Here is a 21,489-nt window from a genome sequence, read left to right on the forward strand (position 1 = left end):
AGCTTCCGAGGCGCATTTGAGGGCAGCAGTAGGTACCGAGTGCAGTTAAATGTCAATATAATTTGCCTACACCACGTGTTTATTAGCTGTTCTTGGGTAAACTTTGTAAGAAATCGCAGTACAATATAGTTCCTGTGTTGTAAACAGGCCACACTCTCGGTTTCATGGCAAACTGACGGAGAAACGAAAGTGAAAAGCGGGCGTGATCATATATAAACAATGACACGCAAGTCATTTCCTCGTTGACCAGAACGATCACGATGGACGAATATTATCCCCTCACTGTCGAGGGAGACTGGGGAACTGAACACGCTAAAAGTGTGAAAAATAAACTTCATATTCACTTTCAGAGTAAGAAGAAATCTCAGGGAGGAGACTGCGTCGTGCAATATAATGGCGGGAGCAAATCTGCTACGATTCTGTTCAAATCATCTGACAGTAAGTGCTAAACACAAAAGCATAACATGTTAACAAAATAACACGTTTTGTGTTGTTTAGTAATGTAATAAAGCTATCGAGACACGTAAGGCAATTTCAGGTTCAAATACAACGTGCGATAAACTCTCACGAATTAGCCAGGCTAATCTGTGAATTCCGATTAGCCACCGTTAACCTTTTAAAGAAAAGTAAAAAGTTATCAATACAGGCTAAAACTGGTATGTGTATACTTTGCAAGTAATGAATAAAAATAAGAGTAAAATCCATGTTGTTACTTATTGCAATGCATTTTAGGCTATTTTGAGACCTGGAAGAATTGTGATTTGTGAATTTATCACGTAACGAATGTTGTTTTTGTGGTATGTTCTTTGTTTTAAAGTGTTGTGATGTATCTGACTAAGTCTGATTGTTTGTGTTTAAGTCCGAGATGCCGTACTCTCCCAGGAAGAACACATTATTACTATTGACAGTCAGAAAATCAAGCTGAAAGTGTACAAACCCAGTGATGTAGAGGAACAGGCAGACAGCACTGGACAAAGTGTGAGTAAACATATTACAAAATGCAGAATTAAGACCACAATGCTTTTGCAACAAAACCTTAGCTTAGTGGCTTTTCAAAATCAAAGCCTTTAGATTGCAGGTCAAACAAAATTAACAAAATGGTCTATCATAAAATATTAATTTAGTTATGGTTGAGATGTAGATACTTTTTACAGTTTCTATAAGATGATAATCGGGAGTGAGGTTCGGAGGCGTTGTGTGTGCTGTTAACATTACGGTCGGTTATTGTAGTTTCAGATTAAATGCGAGCATGAATTTACTCATCTCACTTGTACAAAAACAGATTCAGTATCCCTCAAAATTAATAAAAACTCAGAATATTGTGCAAACCGGCAATACTTAAATTACACAAATATACGTTGTGTTTAATCTAATTTTATTAACCAATGTCTTTGCTGCTGACCTTCAGTGATCCAATTCAATCATATTAATAAGCAAAACTGACTTTAGTTAGCCTAAACATCACATTTCTTCTCCTGTGTCTTATTCTTCTGCAATCAAGAATGGCAGCACAGCTGAAAGGTTTATTTGAGCTGCATTCTCTACTGTGCAGTCAGATGTGAATTTTCCTTTCCCTCAGCCTGAGGCTTATTCATTGTTAAAAGGGCCTTTACATTTACCAAAAATATACATTTTTGTTGATGTTTAATAATTTTTATTATAAAACAAACAAATTATCCCAGTCTTGATGACAAAACTTAGGCCTACATAAAAAGTAACATTATTAGTTTCCTTTTCAAGGAGGAATGCAATAATGTTATGCATTACTTTTAAAAGTTACTTTCCCCAACACTGATTTTAAATTGCTGTGGTTTCAGGTGGAACAGGCATGTGGATATCAGGAACCAAGTGAGTAAATCATCTGGACTTTGGTCTCTGACTGCATACATGCCTGTGATCTTTTATTAGTTAGGTTATCATGCTGTTATTGCTGATGTACTTTTTAAAACATTTGTTTTAAACTTTAAAGATATTTATTACTAAATGATACAAAACATTATTTTGTTGGTTAACAGTAGTTGATACTGTTAACTGACTTTACAAAAAATACCCTGCAATGACATTTTATAAATATGTGTCACTTTTATTTTGCCTGAAGATCAAAGTGCCCCTCAAACTGATTTAGATGTGAAGATGCCTCAAGAATCAAGTGCTGTGGTCCTGGAGGACCTGCCAGATGAGTTTAAACAAGATGTTTTGACTCTTTTGGTGGAGAACATTACAAGTCTTTCTGAAAATGAATTTACCATGGAATTAATACCAGAATTAAGAAAAGCAGTTGTGACCTTTAAAAATCCCAGTGGTAAGTTATCCTATAACATATACATATATATTTTTTTTATCATAATGAAAGCATATTTCACTTCGTCAAACTTTTTTGCACCAAAAACTTAATCTTGATTACACAATGCTTAAGCTTTACGTGATGTATTTTTAGCCTGGAGGAAATTACAAACCTGAAGAAAATTGTATATCTAAAAATGTTTAAAAAGATTTTTATAAAATTAACACCTTTGATATTTTGCTGATATGTTATTATGACTTGATAGGAGCGTGGGAAGAAGTTTTAGGTTGGGGGTGCTGTGTTTTTTTGTTTAGTTTTTTTGGTCACGATATTTAAATATGAAACATTTATGGAGTCTATGAAACATGAAATGCAACGGACCGGTATATGGGACATAAAAATAAAATAAAAAATAAAATGTGCAGTGTTTTAACGTTTCTTGGGTGAGCCGTTGTTTAAATAAACGCTTTTTTTATTATTATTATTTCTACTTTTTTGAACCAGAAGAAGTGCCTTGAATGTTTTTTCTATAAATACAAGTTTGAAACCCAACCAAAGAGCAGCTTCTGGGACAAAAAAACTGAACAAAAAATTTATTTTTTCCTTGATATGTAAATAACCCTTTTTTAAAATAGCCCACTTATAAAGTGTTTATCACAAATAAATTATTAAATGCTAAAAATTAATAAATGTAAATTAACCAAAATTTCCATCAAAGGAGCCGTATGTAAGATTGTGGCCAAAACTGGTACTGAAATCACTTTCAAATTACTGTAGAGCGGTCACCTGACTCCTCCCTGATTAGGATGGAGAGTCCAGGTTAATCCAGTGGAAGTGGGTTGTCGAGGTTTTGTGGCACACTCTACAACCCGGTTCCTCAGAGACGTCGGATTCAGTGGTCAAGAGTTGCGTAGCACAGTAAAGAACTTATCTGAAGCAGCAGAAAGGAGCAGCAACTGGCTGTGGTTGAGACGGAAAGATTCTAGCTGGCTGAGTACAGGCCGCCATGCTACGGTTTCGTAGAATTCTTGAAAACTTGAAGGGTGTTGGTTTATTTGTATAGGTTGTATAGTATTTACAGTCATTACGTTCCTGTGTATATTGCGTGAATGACGGGAAGTTGGGCAGATATTGTGTTTTGCAGTAGGTGGTATGCCATACGGAACCGTTGCCACTGAAACTGCATATTAACGCACCAGTGGGGCTCGACAGCCTTAGTCAAACGGGTTGGCGCGTATGGTTGGGTTGCGGAGAGATTGTGAGATTGTGGTTAGGTCTCAGCAGCACTGTTGGTTTATTTGTAGAGGTTGTATAGTATTTACAGTCATTACGTTCCTCTGTATATTGCGTGAATGACGGGTGGTTGGGCAGATATTGTGATTTGCGGTAGGTGGTATGCCATACGGAACCGTTGCCACTGAAACTGCATATTAACGCACCAGTGGGGCTCGACAGCCTTAGTCAAACGGGTTGGCGCGTATGGTTGGGTTGCGGAGAGATTGTGAGATTGTGGTTAGGTCTCAGCAGCACTGTTGGTTTATTTGTAGAGGTTGTATAGTATTTACAGTCATTACGTTCCTGTGTATATTGCGTGAATGACGGGTGGTTGGGCAGATATTGTGTTTTGCGGTAGGTGGTATGCCATACGGAACCGTTGCCACTGAAACTACATATTACACCCGGTCTTCTATTACATCTATCTGGTCAGCTGAGCGCAACGTCGCACCATTGCTACGTCATCAGAGCGCTGTTACTGCTTGGTCTAGTGTCCTTGGAAACGCTGTGAGGCACACTGAGTGGGACAGAAAACCAGGAGTGGACCATAGCCTGCTCAGACCCGTGCAGAAAATCACAAATTCTTCACACATTAAAATAGAACTTTTAAACACACAATCATTGAATGGAAAAGCAAGCTTCATACATGATCACATCTTGGAAAATCGGACTGACTTCATGTGCCTCACTGAAACTTGGCATCAGCCAGAGGTGTATTCTGCCATAAATGAAGCCTGTCCCTCTGCTTACACCTACCTTCAGAAAGCTCGCAGCACTGGGCGGGGTGGTGGTCTTGTGATAATACACCAAACTAAATTCAAACTGTCCGCTTTGTCACTACCTGAGTTTTCCTCATTTGAATGCTTAGCTTTCAAATGCAAACCCCCTTTTCCGATGACAATATTACTTATCTACCGCCCACCCAAACCAAACTCAGCCTTTATTGATGAGATGCACGATCTACTCACAACACTTGGTCCTACCTCTGCCAATCTTTTAATACTTGGAGACATGAATATTCACGTTGACACCCCTGCTTGTCACTCAGCTGCAAAATTTTTACAATTACTAGACTGTCTGAATCTTATACAGCATGTTGACGTCCCAACACACACCAGAGGGCATACTCTTGATCTGGTCATCACTGATTCTGTTTCCATCAACAACCTGCAAGTGTATGATCTTGGCTTATCTGATCATAAGTTAATTTCTATGGAATTGCCATTCTTGCCCCCTCACTCCAAGCCTAAACGCCAAATCTGCTTTCGTAACATAAAAAACATTGACCCAGACACCTTGACCTTGGATCTCCTGCATCTCTCCTCTGCCAATCTCTCATCAGCCAGCGAATCAGTCACATTTTACAACAATTCACTGTGCAGACTTTTGGATCTTCACGCCCCCATCAAGACCAAAACAGTGTCTTTCGCTCGCTCATCCCCATGGTACACCTCGGAGCTGCGGAGAATGAAGACACTTGGCCGTGCCCTTGAGCGTCGTTTTAAAACATCTGCACTAACCGTACACAGACTAGCCTATAGAGAACACCAACAAGCCTACTCCAAGTCACTTAAAGATGCACGGTCACAGTTCTTTTCGGACATCATCAACAACAATCCTGGAAACTCCAAGCAGCTCTTCTCTACAATAAACCATCTTCTTAAACCTCAGATTAAAATTCACAAAGAAAACACAGAGGAACACTGCAACAACTTTATCACTTTCTTTAGAACAAAAATAGACTCCATCCGATCGCATCTCACTGGTCCCTCTGCACTACCTGCCCTTTCTGTCAGTTCACAGACTGGATTCTCCCACTCTCTCCACTGTTTCTCCGAGGTTTCACAACTTGAAATCGAGGGAATCATCAAAAAAATGAAATCATCTTCCTGTGCCCTGGACCCCTTCCCTACTACCCTCATAAAATCAAATCTCTCTGCCATAAGTCCCCTTATCACAAAAACAGTAAACCACTCCCTCCGGTCTGGCCATGTTCCTTCACCCCTCAAAATTGCGGCTATCACACCACTTCTTAAAAAAACCACTTTGGATCCGGAAAACCTTGCCAATTTCAGGCCCATATCCAACCTTCCATTCCTTTCCAAGGTATTGTAAAAAGCAGTTGCTGCTCAGCTCCAGGACCATCTTCAACATCATAACCTATACGATAAGTTTCAGTCAGGCTTCCGGTCCGCCCACAGCACAGAAACAGCTCTGGTCAGAGTCACAAATGACCTTCTGATGGCAGCTGATGCTGGCTCTCCTTCACTTCTCATCCTTCTTGACCTCACCGCAGCTTTTGACACTGTCGACCACAACATCCTTCTCAACCGCCTCCACAGTGATATAGGATTATCATATTCTGCCTTGGACTGGTTCACATCCTACCTTTCTGGAAGGACCGAGTATGTCAGTTTGGGTGGAGCTAAATCTCACCCACATGCTGTCACATGTGGTGTCCCTCAAGGGTCGGTACTTGGTCCAACCCTTTTCATTCTTTACATGCTCCCCCTTGGCCGCATCATAAGCCAACATGGTATCTCCTTCCATTGCTACGCTGATGACACACAACTTTACCTCAAAACAAACTCAACCCCCCACCCCCTCACTTCTCTGCCTTCATCCTCATCCACACCACTCCTACTGACCTCTTGCCTGGAGGAGATTAATGCCTGGATGAGTCAGAACTTCCTTCAGTTGAACTGTTCCAAAACTGAGGCAATCCTTGTCGGCACTCCTCATCAGGTCCAGTCGTCCCTGATTACCTCTATCACCTTTTCCGGAAAAGACATCCCCCTCTCATCAACAGTAACCAACCTCGGTGTAAGACTTGACCCTCACCTTACATTCGACAACCATATCAAACATCTGTGCAAATCATCCTTTTTCCACCTCAGGAATATTGCCAAACTCCGTCCCACACTCACCCTTTCCGACGCCACAAAACTTGTCCATGCCTTTGTCTCCTCCAGGCTGGACTACTGCAACGCACTTCTCTATGGGATCTCTAGCAAGAGTCTGCAGAAACTCCAACACATACAGAACAGTGCTGCTAGGATCCTGATGAGAGTGCGTAAATATGAACACATAACACCCATCCTTCAAGCACTTCACTGGCTTCCCATCTCCGCCAGGATTCACTACAAAATCACTCTCCTCACCCACCAATGCATCTATGGCAATGCACCACTATACCTCAAGGAACTTCTCACCCAGCAAACATCAACCAGAAACCTCCGCTCACAAAATGGTAATTTTCTCTGTCCACCCAGAACCAAGCTCCGGACCATGGGAGACCGTGCTTTCTCCTCTGTTGCCCCACAACTGTGGAACTCATTGCCAGACCACCTGAGGGTTCCACAGTCAGTTGACCATTTTAAAAAAGGCTTAAAGACTTTTCTATTTAAAAATAGCTACAACTAATGCTGAACTTAACTGTTTTTACGTTTTCCTTTTCTTGCCCCTGTTTTTACTTTTGAAATAGGTTTGCTGTAGCACTTTGAGATTTGTTCGCAAATGAAAAGTGCATTACAAATAAAATGTATTATTATTATATTAACGCACCAGTGGGGCTCGACAGCCTTAGTCAAACGGGTTGGCGCGTATGGTTGGGTTGCGGAGAGATTGTGAGATTGTGGTTAGGTCTCAGCAGCAAGAGGGAAGTAGAGGTCAGTAAGCTGGGCTGAGTTGAGTGGGGGACGGAGGGGGGTGACTCTGGGACGCCAGAGTCACTGTCGAGCCCTCTTGAGGTGTCGTGGGCTAGTCGACAAAACACTGAGGACGGAAGGTGCCCACTTGAAGACCCTAGAGATGTTCCCTACTCCGCTCAATCCAGAGGGTTGTTATGGGGGGACCGCACTGTGGTTGCAGCCGTTGTGTGTGCTGACGCGCAAATACACTATTAACACCAGACAGAAGGAGATTCACGTCACCAGATGGAAAGAAGCGTAAATGGATGGAGAAGCATAGGTTACTGTAAAGCTACGTCTTAGTTGGTGCTTATCTTGGCGAGAGCCGAGTACAAATCACCATGAAGTTTTAACATCTACTCTCGTGTAATGGAAATCGAGGTTGCCAGATAGGCTGCAGGATCCAGCAGGAACGTAGGCAGCTACAAGAAGCTTTTTCTGTTAATTATGTTTATGCTTCAAATGAGAGATGTTTAGCAAAGTAATTATATATCGCAAAAATTTACAAATGGCGATTAGCCAAATATAATCGTAAAGATGTACGCTCGTATGTGATAGTACATTGTTAGAACAGTAGCTGTTAGTCTAACATGTAAAGGTAGGTATCTGTCATTAACGTAAGTACAAGCACAAGCCTCTGTCACTGTGTGTAACTGATATCAAAGATACACCTATTAATTTGGCTGATGCTATAAGTGAAATCAACCAGTATTTTTTAACTTACCCTGCTGCAGTACACATCCATAACGCTAAAATATGTGATGTGAAAGATTACATGTCATTCTTTTATTTTTGGCTGTAGAACTTGCATGATAAACAATAATGGGCGTACTAATGTTGTTTTCCACAGCGTCTCAGCATAATGACAGAGAAACGGGCACTGATAATGCATTGCTAATGTTAGCAATGATGACTCGCCGTTTTTATTAACCAAACAATTCCTTACCTTTACAATTCGATAACCCACCTCCTCCATATTAGCTAACGCTAACTTTGTTTGACTGTCATGAATATTTGAAATGTCCATTTACATCAAGTACAAGTTAGCCAAACATAGATGAATCTTAGTTACCTGTCCAGAAATTCTTCTCCGTTTTCAGCCGTCTCCATCTTTAGATTCATAACAAGGTTTTTTTGGTTTCGCTACGTTAGACTTTTTTTTTAAATCCGATTCCGACACGTTTGTAGCTGCAGCTGTGGTAACTAGAGCAGAACAGGCAACCTAGATGCCGCAACACTACTGACTTCGTGATTGGTAGATAGGTGGAGGGTGGCGCATCAGACCAAAACACAACATGATAACATCAACATCAGCTGCAACTACAGTTTTTAAATGACAATATTCTGGCCGGACTACTGTTGTCAGTGATATAAGTATTTGAAATGAACATGATTTCTTAATGTCTAGTGACATATCAGGGCCATTTTATGATTAATTGAAATACATTTCTTACATACAGCTCTTTTAAATTTACAATCCTGTGAAAATGGTTTTCTGCAGGGGCACCCGTACTTCCCGCGCCCCTGATCAAATGCGTCCGGCACATTCTGTAAACTATAATTTCTGACAGATGCAGTAAAGTTCCTTGAGGACAGCAGGACGCATAAAAAGTTCAAGAAGAGTAATCTGAGTGCCCGTTCACTGGAGAGAAGCACATGTGTGAGGGTGGAGAGTCTTCCAGCTGAGGCCAACAACAATAAGATGCTGCTGGAGCTGTATTTTGAGAAATGGGGTGGTCCAGTAGAGGAAGTTATCACAATTCCATCAGAACACGCAGCCATTATTACCTTTCAGGAGGAAGAAGGTATGAATACATGTGCAGTTGCTGGTAGACCTTGCTGTTACAGTTCTAGATTTGGTTACATTTATTTAATTTTGACAATATCATTGCATTTATTCATTGTAACTGCAACTTTCATTCTTTATAGCCAAAGAGAGAATTTTGAAGCAAGAGAATAACATCTGTGAAGTTCCAGTCAAGATATATCCCTACTTTAAATCACTGGATACAGTCTTGTATGGTGGGAACAGACCACATTTGAAGCTGCCTGAACCCATTACAGTCAGTGTACATCCTGCCATCAGGGAGTTCCTCCTCAAGAAAGGGGAGATTTCCTCTATTAAAGACCAGATAAGCTCACATTTCTGCCAAATAAACATGGACAACCCTGAAGCTTTGCTCAATCCTGATCCAGCATTACTGAAACAAAAAGGAGTTTCCAGAAGACACATTGATGGCTGGAGTAAGAATGCCTGCGATGCCTTCAAGAAAATAATCTCAAACTACACAACGTCTGAGTGGCCGGTGTCACACCCCGTGTGGTCTAAAGTTGAGAGTGATGTAAAGGAATTGGTGAAAGATAAGGTTTTCACAGATATGGATGGCACTAAAGGGGTCCTGACACTGGCGGGAATGACCCATGAGATAACTGGACTGAAGCCCATCATGGAGAAAATTATAGAGAAAGCAACAAATCAAATAGAGAGAGAGAAGAACAGTGTGACAGAGCATATAGAGATGTCTCCTGCCACGTACTCTCTGTTTTTAAAAGATGGCTTGAAAGGTGCTATTTCTCCACACTTGCATATTGACTACAACAAAAAAATAAACAGCTTGGTTTTGGCAGGTCTTTATACAGATATCATCATGTTCAAGAATTGGGTCCTTGAGAAGAAAATAAACATGAAACAGAAGCCCTTAAAGATTGACCGTTCAGTCCTGGAGTTCATGAGATCAGTGAACTGTGATGAAATGTCCACAGATCTCTTTATATCTCATGGAATAACTGCTGTCTTTACAATTGAAAATGAAGATGTTGTTGTGATTGGGAGCACAGAAAAAGCACTTGTTGAGGCAGAAACGAGGGTGAATATGGTTCTTACATCCAAAGACCTCATTATAGAAGATCAGGGTGTCCTTCAAATGCCACAGTGGCAGGATCTCAAAAAACAATTGCAAGAATTGTTCAATACTTCCAAAAAGACATCTGTGATTATAAACGTTTCTAAACAGAGAGACAAAATAATAGTGACTGGATTCAGAGAACCAGTGATAGAGGTCAGTGAGAACTTGGGACGTTTCATTGTAGAACACACTAGAATTGAAGAAACTGTTCGTGTCAAATCACATGCAGCAGTTGAATTCATAAAAGACAGAAAATCACAAGACTGGCAGCATTTAATGAAGTCTGAGGAGGTGAAAGTGAATTTTGATTCAAAGAGACCCTGGATCAAACTGTCTGGAGAGCGTATATTTGTCCAGCCAGCTATGACTCTCTTTAAAAGGTTGGCAGATTCTCTTTACACAGACACACACATCATTAAAAAGGCAGGAGCAAAGAAGTACTTCAAGGAACAGGGTAAAATGATGCTCTTGATCCTGTTGAAGGATAAACGATTTGTGGTTGTGCTCCAGGAAGATGACATGCTGGAAGAGGAGGAGGTTGAATTTTCTGAAAGCAGTATTGAAGATTTTGCCCAGGTCTCTTGTGAAGTTCGAACACCAGGTGGAATAACTGTTACTGTCAGGATGGCAGACATTTGCAAGCTCCGTGTTGATGCTGTGGTCAATGCTGCTAATGAAAATCTGATGCACAGTGGTGGTGTAGCTTTCGCACTTCTACAAGCTGCCGGACCATGTCTACAGCAATACTCTGACCATTACATAAAAGTAAATGGGACTCTGAAGCCTGGAGATGCCGTCATCACTGAAGCTGGTCGTCTTCCCTGTAAATATGTGGTACACGCTGTTGGACCTCGCTTCAGCGATTCAGACCGACGTACCGCAGTGCAAAACCTGAGACGTGCCGTGAGGGAAAGCTTGAGCCAGGCGTCAGGCAAAAACTGCTCCTCTATTGCGATTCCAGTTATTAGTTCAGGGATATTTGGTTGTCCTCTTGAACTTTGCACTGAATCAATCGCCAAGGAAGTGTGTGAGTACATTGAAGATCATAACCGCTCTAGTAGCACATTAACTGAGATTCACTTGGTTGACAATAATGGCAGCAATGTAAAAGCCATGGCTGAAGCTGTCAGAAAGGAGTTTGCTGCTTATAACCCCAAAATGACTTTTCCTCAGCAAAACAAACCTCATGGGTATAGTAACTATGGACAAGGCTATCCTGAAAGTGTCCGGGGGAATAAAGACTTTAAAGAAAAAGCGCACTCAGGTTCTGGTGGCAGATCTGATAAATGTGAAAGGTTGAGTGTTCTTGAGACCAAAACTACAAAAGAGGAACTAAAAATCAATCTGAGCGAAGGGAACATCCAGGATGCACGTGTAAGTGAATTCTAGATTATTTGTTACAAATAAAAACAGAAAAATAGCTTTGTGGCGAGCAGGACGAGGCCGAGGGACGTGAGAGATGCTAGACCGGTGCATGTCACAGGTGTCATTCATTAACAATCACGCCACCGGCCTCACGCCGTTCTCTCACGTCCCTTGGCCTCGTCCTACTCGCCACAAGCTTTTAATAAACAGAGCAATTCCAAGAGGGTCCTTGCACCATCTGTGCTTTGGCCCTGGTCTTTTTTGACTGGATGCTAGTAAAAATATCTAAAAATCCTTTAAACATATTACCTGAGAAGATATTACACTGCATAAAATATTATTTTTAAGTTTCTCCCTCTTCAGAAATTACTTATTAGTTTCTCCTGCAGGCTGATATCATTATAAACACTATATCGGAGGACTTGGACCTCAGTAAAGGGGCCGTCTCCAGAGCACTCCTTCAGACTGCTGGTCATCAGCTCCAGTCAGAAATCAACAGAGCTGCTCGCTCAAGAAAAATCAGTTATGGTGAAATGGTCATCACAGATGGTTATAATCTGAATTGTTCCAAAGTCTTCCATGTAGTTTGCCCAATTTGGAAAGGTGGACAAAACTCAGCAGATAGGGTGAGACATAATTTACCTCAAGTTATATTTATCTTTGTTTTTCAGTTAATAATTTTTATGTTGAATTTAAATTAACATTATAGACATGAATTGCAATGTACAGGAGGGTAAATGCAGGCTGATTGTAAATTATTAAATGAAAAATACAAATGTGCCTTATATGTAGGCTTTGCTTATTTACTTAAATGGAACCTTTTTTAAATATCATAACAGATGTGTTTATTCAAATCGTAAAAAGGTACTCGTTCAGATCATTAGAGATTGCCTGAAAAAAGCAGAGACCCGGAGAATGGCTTCAGTCGTCTTCCCAGCTATCGGCACTGGGAATCTTGGCTTTCCTAAAGATCTGGTGGCCAGAATCATGCTGACAGAATTCCAGGAATTTAACTGTACATATCTCAGAGAGGTCACTGTGATCGTGCACCCTTCTGACAAAGAGAGCATTCAGGTGAGTGAAGGAAAAATAGATTCAAGAACCATAAAAACACTGTCAAATATATATTTTTAATCTTTAATCTTTTAAGCTGTTGTTGTTGTTAAACAATTTTTTTATTTTTATTTTATTTATTTTTTACATTTTGATAATCTACCATAGTTGCTCATGTTAATGTTGTCTTGCATATTTCTATGCTTTGTCTATTAGTGCTTTACCAGCATCTTTAAACACGGGATTCAGGGTCCCATCACAAAAGGAGCACATCAACATTCAATGCCTAAAATAAATATTTTTGGCAAGTCAGCTCAGACCTCTGGTAACACTTTCTTATCTGATGTCCATTCCACTTATTTTTCTGCTGTCACTGAATGCAAAGATTTGTAATTTTAAGATGTATTCTGATGAAATTATAAGTTTTATAAGTTTTAATATACATGACAAATTATAAATGAGTAATGAATAAATTTGTATGATATAAACTTTAATGTAAGACTATTTTAATTTTTTTTTAGCAAAAGTTAATTAATCAATTAATATAGAGCAGTTAAATTGTGTAATCAGGTTAACTTTGAGATTTTTCCATACATCTCTGCATTTTATTATTTTATTATTTTATTATAAATTAGGGCTTGTTGGCAAAGTGTCCTCTCCCTCTCTTGGGCTGCACACTATGCAGCTGGGTCGAGTGACTCTGGAGGTTTCATCAGGAGATATAACTAAAGAAAAAACTGATGCAATTGTCAACTCCTCAAATAAGACATTTTCTCTGAAAGCAGGTGAGTACAACTTTATTTCAGTTTCATTTAGAATTAATTTCACATTCAAAGAGATTTACAATGTAACTGCCAATTTCTCTTTGTAATCCAGGAGTTTCCAAGGCAATTTTAGATGCGGCTGGATTACAAGTGGAAAATGAATGTTCACAGATTGGTTTGTATTCTTTCAAATTTGATATCTTATCTTCTAGATTTATACTTCAAGAGTGATCTAATGAACTTTACAGACTATTGGTAAACCCGTTTTCTTCCCAATAGTGGGATTATCAAACACGCAGCAAACAGAGATTGTGACCTCAGCCGGGCGCCTGCCATGTGGAAACATCATCCATATTATTGGACGTAATGCTCCATCTGACATTAAGGATGTTGTTTTGTCTGTTCTGAAATTGTGCGAATCACGCCAAATTACTTCTGTTGCCTTCCCAGCTCTTGGCACTGGTATGATGCTTTGTGTGGTCTTATGTTTCTACATACAGTAGTTCCTGTACTTTGTTGATTATTTACATTTTTTTGGAAAATGTGTCTCTAACCCTTTAGGTCAGGGTGGTGTAAATCCTGCTGATGTTGCAGATGCAATGGTTGATGCCGTTGTTGACTTTGTGAAGAAAAAGAAACCGGTGCATGTAAAGTTTGTGAAGTTTCTCATATTCCAGACGAACATGTTGGCAGACTTCCACCAAAGCATGGTCAGAAGATCTGGTGAGAAAGTAGAGGAGGATAAAAGTCTGCTTACCAAAATTAAAGGTCAGTAAACAATAAAAATAATGCTTTTTCCATCTATTTATGTGAAAATGTTTAATAAACAATAATTGATACTATCAAACCTGTAGACTTTATTTTGGGGGAAAGTTCAGAATCTCCCTCAAATGAAGAGTTTGTGATGATGGTTGAGGAAATTGAGCCAGCTGTGTTCCAGCTGTGTGGAGAGACACAAGAGGACCTGCGGGAAGCCAAGGAGATGATCGACAGCTTGATAGTACAGGAGCATTTGACCGTACCAATCCGTGATCCAGCCATTGCTCATTTCACAAAGGAGGATGTAGAAATACTGAACGGCATGCAGAGGGAGTTCACAGTCAGTGTCCAACTTGAGAAGAAAGGCCAAGACTCTGTCGTCACATTGGAGGGACTGACAAGAGACGTCCACAGTGCAGAGAGTCGTATTCGGGATATGATCCGTAAGGTGGAAAGGAATGCAAACCGAAGACGTGAGGCATTTATAATCAGCAGTGTAGTCAAGTGGCAATATCAGGAGAATGGGCGTAGCATCAAAAACTTTGATATGCTGACTAATTATGACCTGGAACAGGCCTATCTGAAGAGACAGCCTTTAGTGAGAATCAAGATTAATAATGATGAATACGAGGCTGATTTAGTTCGCAAAGAAGCCACAAAAGGGAGTATGAGGATTGAACTGAATAGAGTAGATATGCAAGGTGAGAATATTTTATAATTTAGACTTTGATACATAAAATGCCATCATGTACAAATATTAGTTTTTCATGTTTTTATTTTTGTCCACAGATGCAGCTCGAAGTTCTTTGCCTTCACACTGGGAGGACATGAAAGGAAAGTCAGTTGTTCTTGTAAAACTCACAGCAGGCTCAAAGGAATATGCAGAAGTGGAGAAAGAGTTCAGAAGAACCAGTCTAACCTATAACATAATTGAAGTAAGATTAGACTAAGGAGGAGTATCATCTATATATTCATTTTGAAAGGTTTTGGTGTTGTAATTCAGCACTGTGGTGTAATAGTATTGTTTTATTAACCTGAATGTTTATTCTTGTCTTTAGATTGAAAGAGTTCAGAACAGCACACTTTGGAGAAACTACATGATCAAAAAGGAGGAGCTGGAAGACAAAAACATGCATAAAAACAATGAACAGCGTCTCTTCCACGGCACTGGCTCTGATAAGACAGATCAGATCAACCACCACGGCTTCAATCGCAGCTACGCTGGGGCACATGGTATTAGTCTGTAACAAAGTTCAGTTTAGGGAAGCAGGAGGCAGGGACTGGCAAACTTTAAACGTAACCTTAAAGGATAATTTCGGTATTTACTTTGAGTCTGTTTTCTAGTTTGTTTTGGATGAACTAGAGTGGTGGACACAGAGATTTTGATGATGGGTCCTGTCTCGACTTTTTGACTCTTTTAGAATCTCCTTTAACCGCTACAGAGTGGCTGTCTAGTGTCTACCGGCATGCACAAACATGTCCTTAAAACAACTCTTAATGTTCGTTTCAAAACTGTACAACTCACCGAGTGGTTAGTGGTGTTCCTTGATGTTCCAAAACAAGAAATGTGAGGTATCTGAAAAAAATAGTTACACTATAGCAAATAACACGGATTGAAATCATACATTACGCCGATATATTTGTTTTTAATCATCAACGGACACCACTAACCACTCGGTGAGTTGTACAGTTTTGAAAATGAACGTTAAGGGTTGTTTTAAGGACATGTTTGTGCATGCCGGTAGACAGCCACTCTGAAGCGGTTAAAGGCGATTCTAAAAGAGTCAAAAAGTCGAGACAGGACCCATCGTCAAAATTTCTGTGTCTACCACTCTAGTTCATCCAAAACAAACTAGAAAACAGATTCAAAGTGCTAAATACCAGAATTGTCCTTTAATCATAAAATAAACATAAATAGGTGTGTTAGCTAGCAGGGAGGCAGCTCATATTAACAATCAAATAACAATTTAAAATGCCCTAGGCCTGGTCCTCTTTCACCCTTCACTGTCATCACTCTATTTCCCATGGCTCTCGCCTAGCCCTGCTCTCGACACTGTTAAATTCAGCATAAACTTTATTAGCACTTGTATCAATTTGTCTTTTAAACCAACATTCAATTGCTCTTGTTCTGTTTTTAGGAGCCATGTATGGGAATGGATCATATTTTGCTGTGGACCCGAGTTACTCAGCCCAAGGCTACTCAAATCCTGATGTCAACGGAGATAAACGCATGTATCTCGCCAGGGTGCTTGTCGGTGATTTCACTCAGGGAAAACGAGGCATTCCTGTTCCCCCTGCGAAGAGCACCAATAGTGCTGATCTGTATAACAGTGTGACTGACAACATAAGCAACCCAACCATGTTTGTGATCTTCAATGATGTACAGGCTTACCCAGAATACTTAATCACCTTCCAGTAGTGATTTGTTGTTGTTGCTGCTATTTTTATTAGGTTGAACTGAGTGGTACAGTATATAACGTGTAAAATATTTACTAGCAGGAAGTACATAAATTAATCAAAATAATCCGTCTCAAAATTATGCAATAATCTTTGCTGTGGCAAATGAGAATGAGGGAAAAAATTAGAGGACAGTAATGTTATCCTTAGAAAGGCTTTGTCCAAACCTTTGATTTTGGTTTAATCTCATGGTTCTCTTTTAATCTTCGGGTTAATCCGCAACAGATTTGTTTTTATCCTGCTAATTTAACATATAATAAATAAAAACCAAAAAGGAAAATTGTTTGTGCTGAGCATTTTTACAGTGGATGTGAGACCATACTGATTTCAAATTATGTTATGTAAATGTAACAAAAGTTTTGACTGAAATACCATTTGCAAATAAAATATTATTTCAAACATTTCAAATAAGCCTTATTTTACAGTACAGCACTGTATACATCTCTGTATAATGTTATAGTTAATTGACCCTTCGCTAAGCCACGCCCGAAAACCGCCACTGGCCAATCGTGTCTTAGCAACCGTAACTAGGCGCGGGAGGTCTGGCAAGCTTTCGAGCGAGGGAAACATGCTGAAGCGTTGTGCGTAAGGATTGTGCTAATCTGATCCCCGGTATCCTAAAAGTTTGGACGGGGGAGTGGATTTTTTTCCTTCCCAAAAATCTAAAAGCCGAGGTGAGAAATGATGTGCGTGATCCAGCAGTGTCGGAGACCACATTCACAACTAATGTCGACAGGATTAACAAAAACACCTATTGCTTGGAAGTTGGAAATAATTACGGTTCTTTGTTCATAATGCACATGTTTTAACGCAAAATAAGACGTTTAAAGACAAGAGGGAGGCTCACTGACAAACTTTAAAATATATTTCAGCATTTTGTTAATCGACGGCCTACTACCCCTGACTGAGTAACTTTAAACCAATCCGATCGCGGCTCTCCCGGTGTTAGTGTTATTCCACAAGATTTATGGATAAACGGTTTGATTTATAACCATTAGTTTAGTTTAACATTTCACTTACCCTGCTGTGCACGAACATAGCTGTTCCTCGATTTGTCTGTTTCCCATGTGAATGGTCAGCGTATGAGGCGCTGCTTGCGCTGGGACTATAGGCTTTAGCTTCAATTTTTATTAAATTATTCTCTAATCGGTTGCATATTATGTCGTGGATATATCCCTCGAATGCACACTGCAGTCCCTTTTGTCTTGCTCTCTCAGATATTTCACATGTTCGCCAAAAAAAAACGAATTATCTCATTGGGAATGTCTGACACCGGTACATGCACACTGTAATAGATGTGCTAGACGCGAAAGCTTGACAGGCGTAGCAACAGTAACTAAGGAGGACGGGGCTTAGCGAAGGGTCAATTGCTGAAGTCGACTCACTGGGGGCCGGATCTAGGCATGGGCAGGGGTGGGGTGAATCCCACCCCCTAATCACATGTCTTGGCCACTCAGTCACAACTTAGGCAAAGAAAATATTAATCTTTTTTTCTTCTTCTGTGCATTGTCAAAAGCAAAAGCTGTGTGTTGAGAAGTTTAAGGAATTTTGCGGCACTGGTTGAAATTTACTAATGAAATGTCCTCGGTGTTGCAGAAAAGCAGAGGCTGTCAGTCACAAGAGCGATAACAAGCATAAATATTTCCATGCAATGCACTCCTTTTATCCATGTGGAAGTATCTATTTTTCTGTAGATGTGCAAGACTTCCAATTCCTTCTGATATTATTGCCAACTATGTCAATGTAATTAAATATTAGTGCATTTGGAAGGACTTGCTCAGCATTTGTATATTGATGAATCTATTATAATTATTATAATTCAAGAGTCATTGCAGGCCATTCTTATCTTCATTTTGGGGTTCTAGCATAGGCCTACTTAACGTAATATGCATTCATGCAGTTATTTTCTCAAAGTGTGAAACGAGCCCTCCACTGCATGTTTTGTTGAATAGCTATACGTTTCTTTTAGAAGGGGTGAACAAAAGGCAAATCCCCCTGATTGCTGCGGCTACAGCAGAGCAGCTGTGCGCATGGCCGACGGAAATCCCGGTTCAAGGCTGGGTAGAGAATGGGGTTCAGTGCAGAGTTGAGGTATCCCAACCAAAGAACGATAGAGTGAGTCAATTTGTTTGGATGGGTCTCTGCCCACATTCCCATGTATGTGAAGTAGGTAAAATAGGGGAACCAGCAGATGACAAAAGCACCAAGCACTGCTGCCAGGGTCACGGTGGCTTTGTGTTCCCGCGCAGTGATAACTGCATTTGCAGCCTGAGCAGAGGATGGAGTGGTTGCCCGTATACGACGCACCTAAAAGTGAGACATGAAGAGAGAGTGAGAAAGGGAACAGAAATGGTTTTGTGTTTAGTTTTTTTCTGGATGGATGCAAGGAAATATTTGTTATGATAGTTATGAGGTGGGTCAATGACAAATAAGAGTGTCCACAAAAAAATAGTGTTGGGGTGTGCCTTTTTTATTTTTAGGAATGTACTCTTAGTAGTCATATTTGTGTCATATTGTGTTAAAAAACAAAAACATTTAATACCAACACAATGTTGAAATTAGTGACTGTGTAAAAAAAAAGCTTACAATTTTTTTAAAATGCAAATTTCATGATCTATACACTTATTTTACGACACAAAAAGGTCAGATTATATGATATTTTAAGAAAGATTATGATCTTGATTTTGATCTCTCCATGATGTCATTTTCTCTTTTTTATGTGCTTCTACATACTTGTCTGAATCACATAACCTTATTCTAAATATTAAGCAATGCAACTTTTTGTTGTTGAAATATTTCATTCATAAGAACATTATGCCACACTGCTTAATAAGGTTATTTTTTCAATAATTTAACATTTTTAATATATATTTTTTCTTCATTATGATATTAGGGCAGTTGTATCACCCTGAATAATTATAGAATAATTTGTAAAAAAAAAAAAAAAAAAAAAAAAGTACTCTGCAGAGCTATCAAAACATTTTCTTCAGATTCCCGACCTGTCTGGATTAACTCTACTAACTCTGTGAGTCTGGGATGGAGCTATCCGCTTTGTCCAACCAAAAGTATGTTAGCTGACATTTTTCTTTTACTTTATTCTTATACCCTCACAATACAAAATGAATTTTAATTCAGAAATTAAAAAAACATGTCCATCATATAAGAGGTGTAGTTTGACATAAATAAATAGGCCTACATCGGGACACACTTGTCATGTCATTGACCCAAGTGAAGAAACGTACCTGTTCACGTGCAACACAAAATATACGATGGTACATTACACACATGACCAGCAGAGGGAGGTAGAAGATTCCAAATGCTTTCAGAAGCACATACTTATTATTCCATTCATAGCGGCAAGTCCTGCCTTCCTCTCCTTCATCCCACATGACCCAGTCCAGGTTTTGCACTCTGAAGTTAGGTGTGTTCCAGCCTAGGTTAATAGACACAAAGGACACAGCCAGAGAGCACGTCCAGATTGCAGTCAGAGTGATCGCCACCCGTCTAGGTGTGACCCTCCTGGGATAGCAGAGCGGGCTGGAAATTGCAAGATAGCGATCAACACTAATGGCTAGTAGATTGAGGATTGAAGCAGTGCAGAGCATCACATCCAAAGAGATGTAGATGTTGCAAAAAACACCTCCGAGAGGCCATCTCCCATTGCGTAATTCCAGCATGGCAGAGAGCGGCAGTACCAGCAAACCCAGCAGCAAGTCTGTCACAGCCAGGGATAGTATAAAACAGCTTCTAATCTGGTGCAGACGCCGACTGGTGGCAACAGCCAGACAAACCAGTACGTTTCCACAAATAGTCAGAGCAATGAAGGCCACCAGTACCACCCAGCGCAGGGCAGTGAACGTCATTGTTAGCTGCTGAAGCAGGAAAGCTAGGAGATTTTTGTCCTCGTATGTCAAACTGATATCCAAACTAGTTTAGCCAGGGCTCCACGTGTCATCTGTTTTTCTCAAACATTTACATTGGGTGCTATAAATCTGCCATAACATTAACATCTATGGCCACTGCTCAGATATCAGCCCAGGCTCATTCCTACAAGAAAAAAGAACATGGTTACAGAAAAGAGCAGCCATTTGGGGTAATTAATTTAGAACCTTTAGTAATGTGTAATACTTCAAATGTTAGTACTTATAATCCCTACCAGTTTAAAATGCTGTAGGATAATTTGAAAAGTATACCTCAGTGGCGCTATCAAAACATTTGTTTCACATTCCCGACCTGCTCTGCATAAACCCTACCAATGTTGTGAATTTGGGAAAGGGCTATCCGATTGACCAACCAAGGTGGGAGCATGTTTAGAAACATTATTTGAAAACAATATTTATTTTTGACTAAATAGATAGATCTTCTCCCTGGTTTCACAGACAAGGCTAAAATGGATAGTTCACCCAAAAATGAAAATTCTGTCAGTATTTACTCACCCTCATGTTGTTCCAACCCCGTAAGACTTTCGTTCATCTTAGGAACACAAATTAAGATATTATTGATGAAATCTGAGAGCTGGCTCACTTCTTCAGGCTGCAAGGTAATTTCATCTGCCAGCCCAGAAAAGTTAGTAAAGACATCGTTTAAATAGTCCAAGTGACAACAGTGGCTCAACCTTAAGGTTATCAAGCGACGAGAATACTTTTTGTGTGCTGAGTGAGTTCACGAGAACGGACGCATGCGCAAGAACTGGGAAGGTTTCATCAAAAATATCTTAATTTGTGTTCAGAAGATGAACGCAAGTCTTACGGGGTTGGAACAACATTAGTGTGAGTAAATACTGACAGAATTTTCATTTTTGGGTGAACTATCCCTTTAAGTTTAGTCACAGACTAAAATACATGTTTGAGCTAAAAGCAACTTGCGCTGACATATCTCAAAACATTTCAGTGCCATTGTTTTGTCTCAAGATGCAACCAGTAATGTTTTTTCATAGG

At 39.9% G+C, this 21,489-nt stretch overlaps 2 protein-coding genes across 2 annotated transcripts in view; one reads left to right on the plus strand and one right to left on the minus strand.

Annotated features, from left to right (window-relative positions):
- On the plus strand, positions 1–16,959 carry LOC143750044 (protein mono-ADP-ribosyltransferase PARP14-like). The gene is made up of 17 exons (XM_077242838.1): positions 1–438; positions 860–978; positions 1,818–1,848; positions 2,099–2,302; positions 8,820–9,053; positions 9,178–11,528; positions 11,909–12,145; positions 12,384–12,593; positions 12,789–12,897; positions 13,208–13,357; positions 13,449–13,511; positions 13,616–13,798; positions 13,898–14,104; positions 14,191–14,796; positions 14,885–15,030; positions 15,154–15,328; positions 16,234–16,959. The coding sequence occupies exons 1-17, from the start codon at positions 261–263 to the stop codon at positions 16,512–16,514; spliced, it is 5,484 nt and encodes a 1,827-aa protein (XP_077098953.1). The 5' UTR covers positions 1–260; the 3' UTR covers positions 16,515–16,959.
- The window catches only part of hrh2b (histamine receptor H2b), a 21,067-nt gene continuing 16,095 nt past the window's right edge, over positions 16,518–21,489 (minus strand). The window contains exons 2-3 of the mRNA XM_077242898.1: positions 19,795–20,599; positions 16,518–18,859 (exon numbers count right to left, since the gene is read on the minus strand). Coding sequence (XP_077099013.1) covers positions 18,518–18,859; positions 19,795–20,415 — 963 coding nt within the window. The 5' untranslated portion in view covers positions 20,416–20,599 and the 3' untranslated portion in view covers positions 16,518–18,517. The remainder of the gene's footprint in view (positions 18,860–19,794; positions 20,600–21,489) is intronic.

The sequence above is a fragment of the Siphateles boraxobius genome, unplaced genomic scaffold, assembly GCF_051911475.1.
Source record: "Siphateles boraxobius isolate OS27281-9 unplaced genomic scaffold, OSU_SipBor_1 25, whole genome shotgun sequence".
In the NCBI taxonomy this organism is placed as follows: domain Eukaryota; kingdom Metazoa; phylum Chordata; class Actinopteri; order Cypriniformes; family Leuciscidae; genus Siphateles; species Siphateles boraxobius.

What these genes read in the sequence shown, in the direction of transcription:
- LOC143750044 (XM_077242838.1), top strand. Translation starts at nt 261, where the DNA reads ATGGACGAATATTATCCCCTCACTGTCGAGGGAGACTGGGGAACTGAA. An exon ending in GAATAGAGTAGATATGCAAG is followed by an intron (nt 14,797 to 14,884) that starts GTGAGAATATTT and finishes TTTTGTCCACAG; the next exon opens with ATGCAGCTCGAAGTTCTTTG. An exon ending in TAACCTATAACATAATTGAA is followed by an intron (nt 15,031 to 15,153) that starts GTAAGATTAGAC and finishes TCTTGTCTTTAG; the next exon opens with ATTGAAAGAGTTCAGAACAG.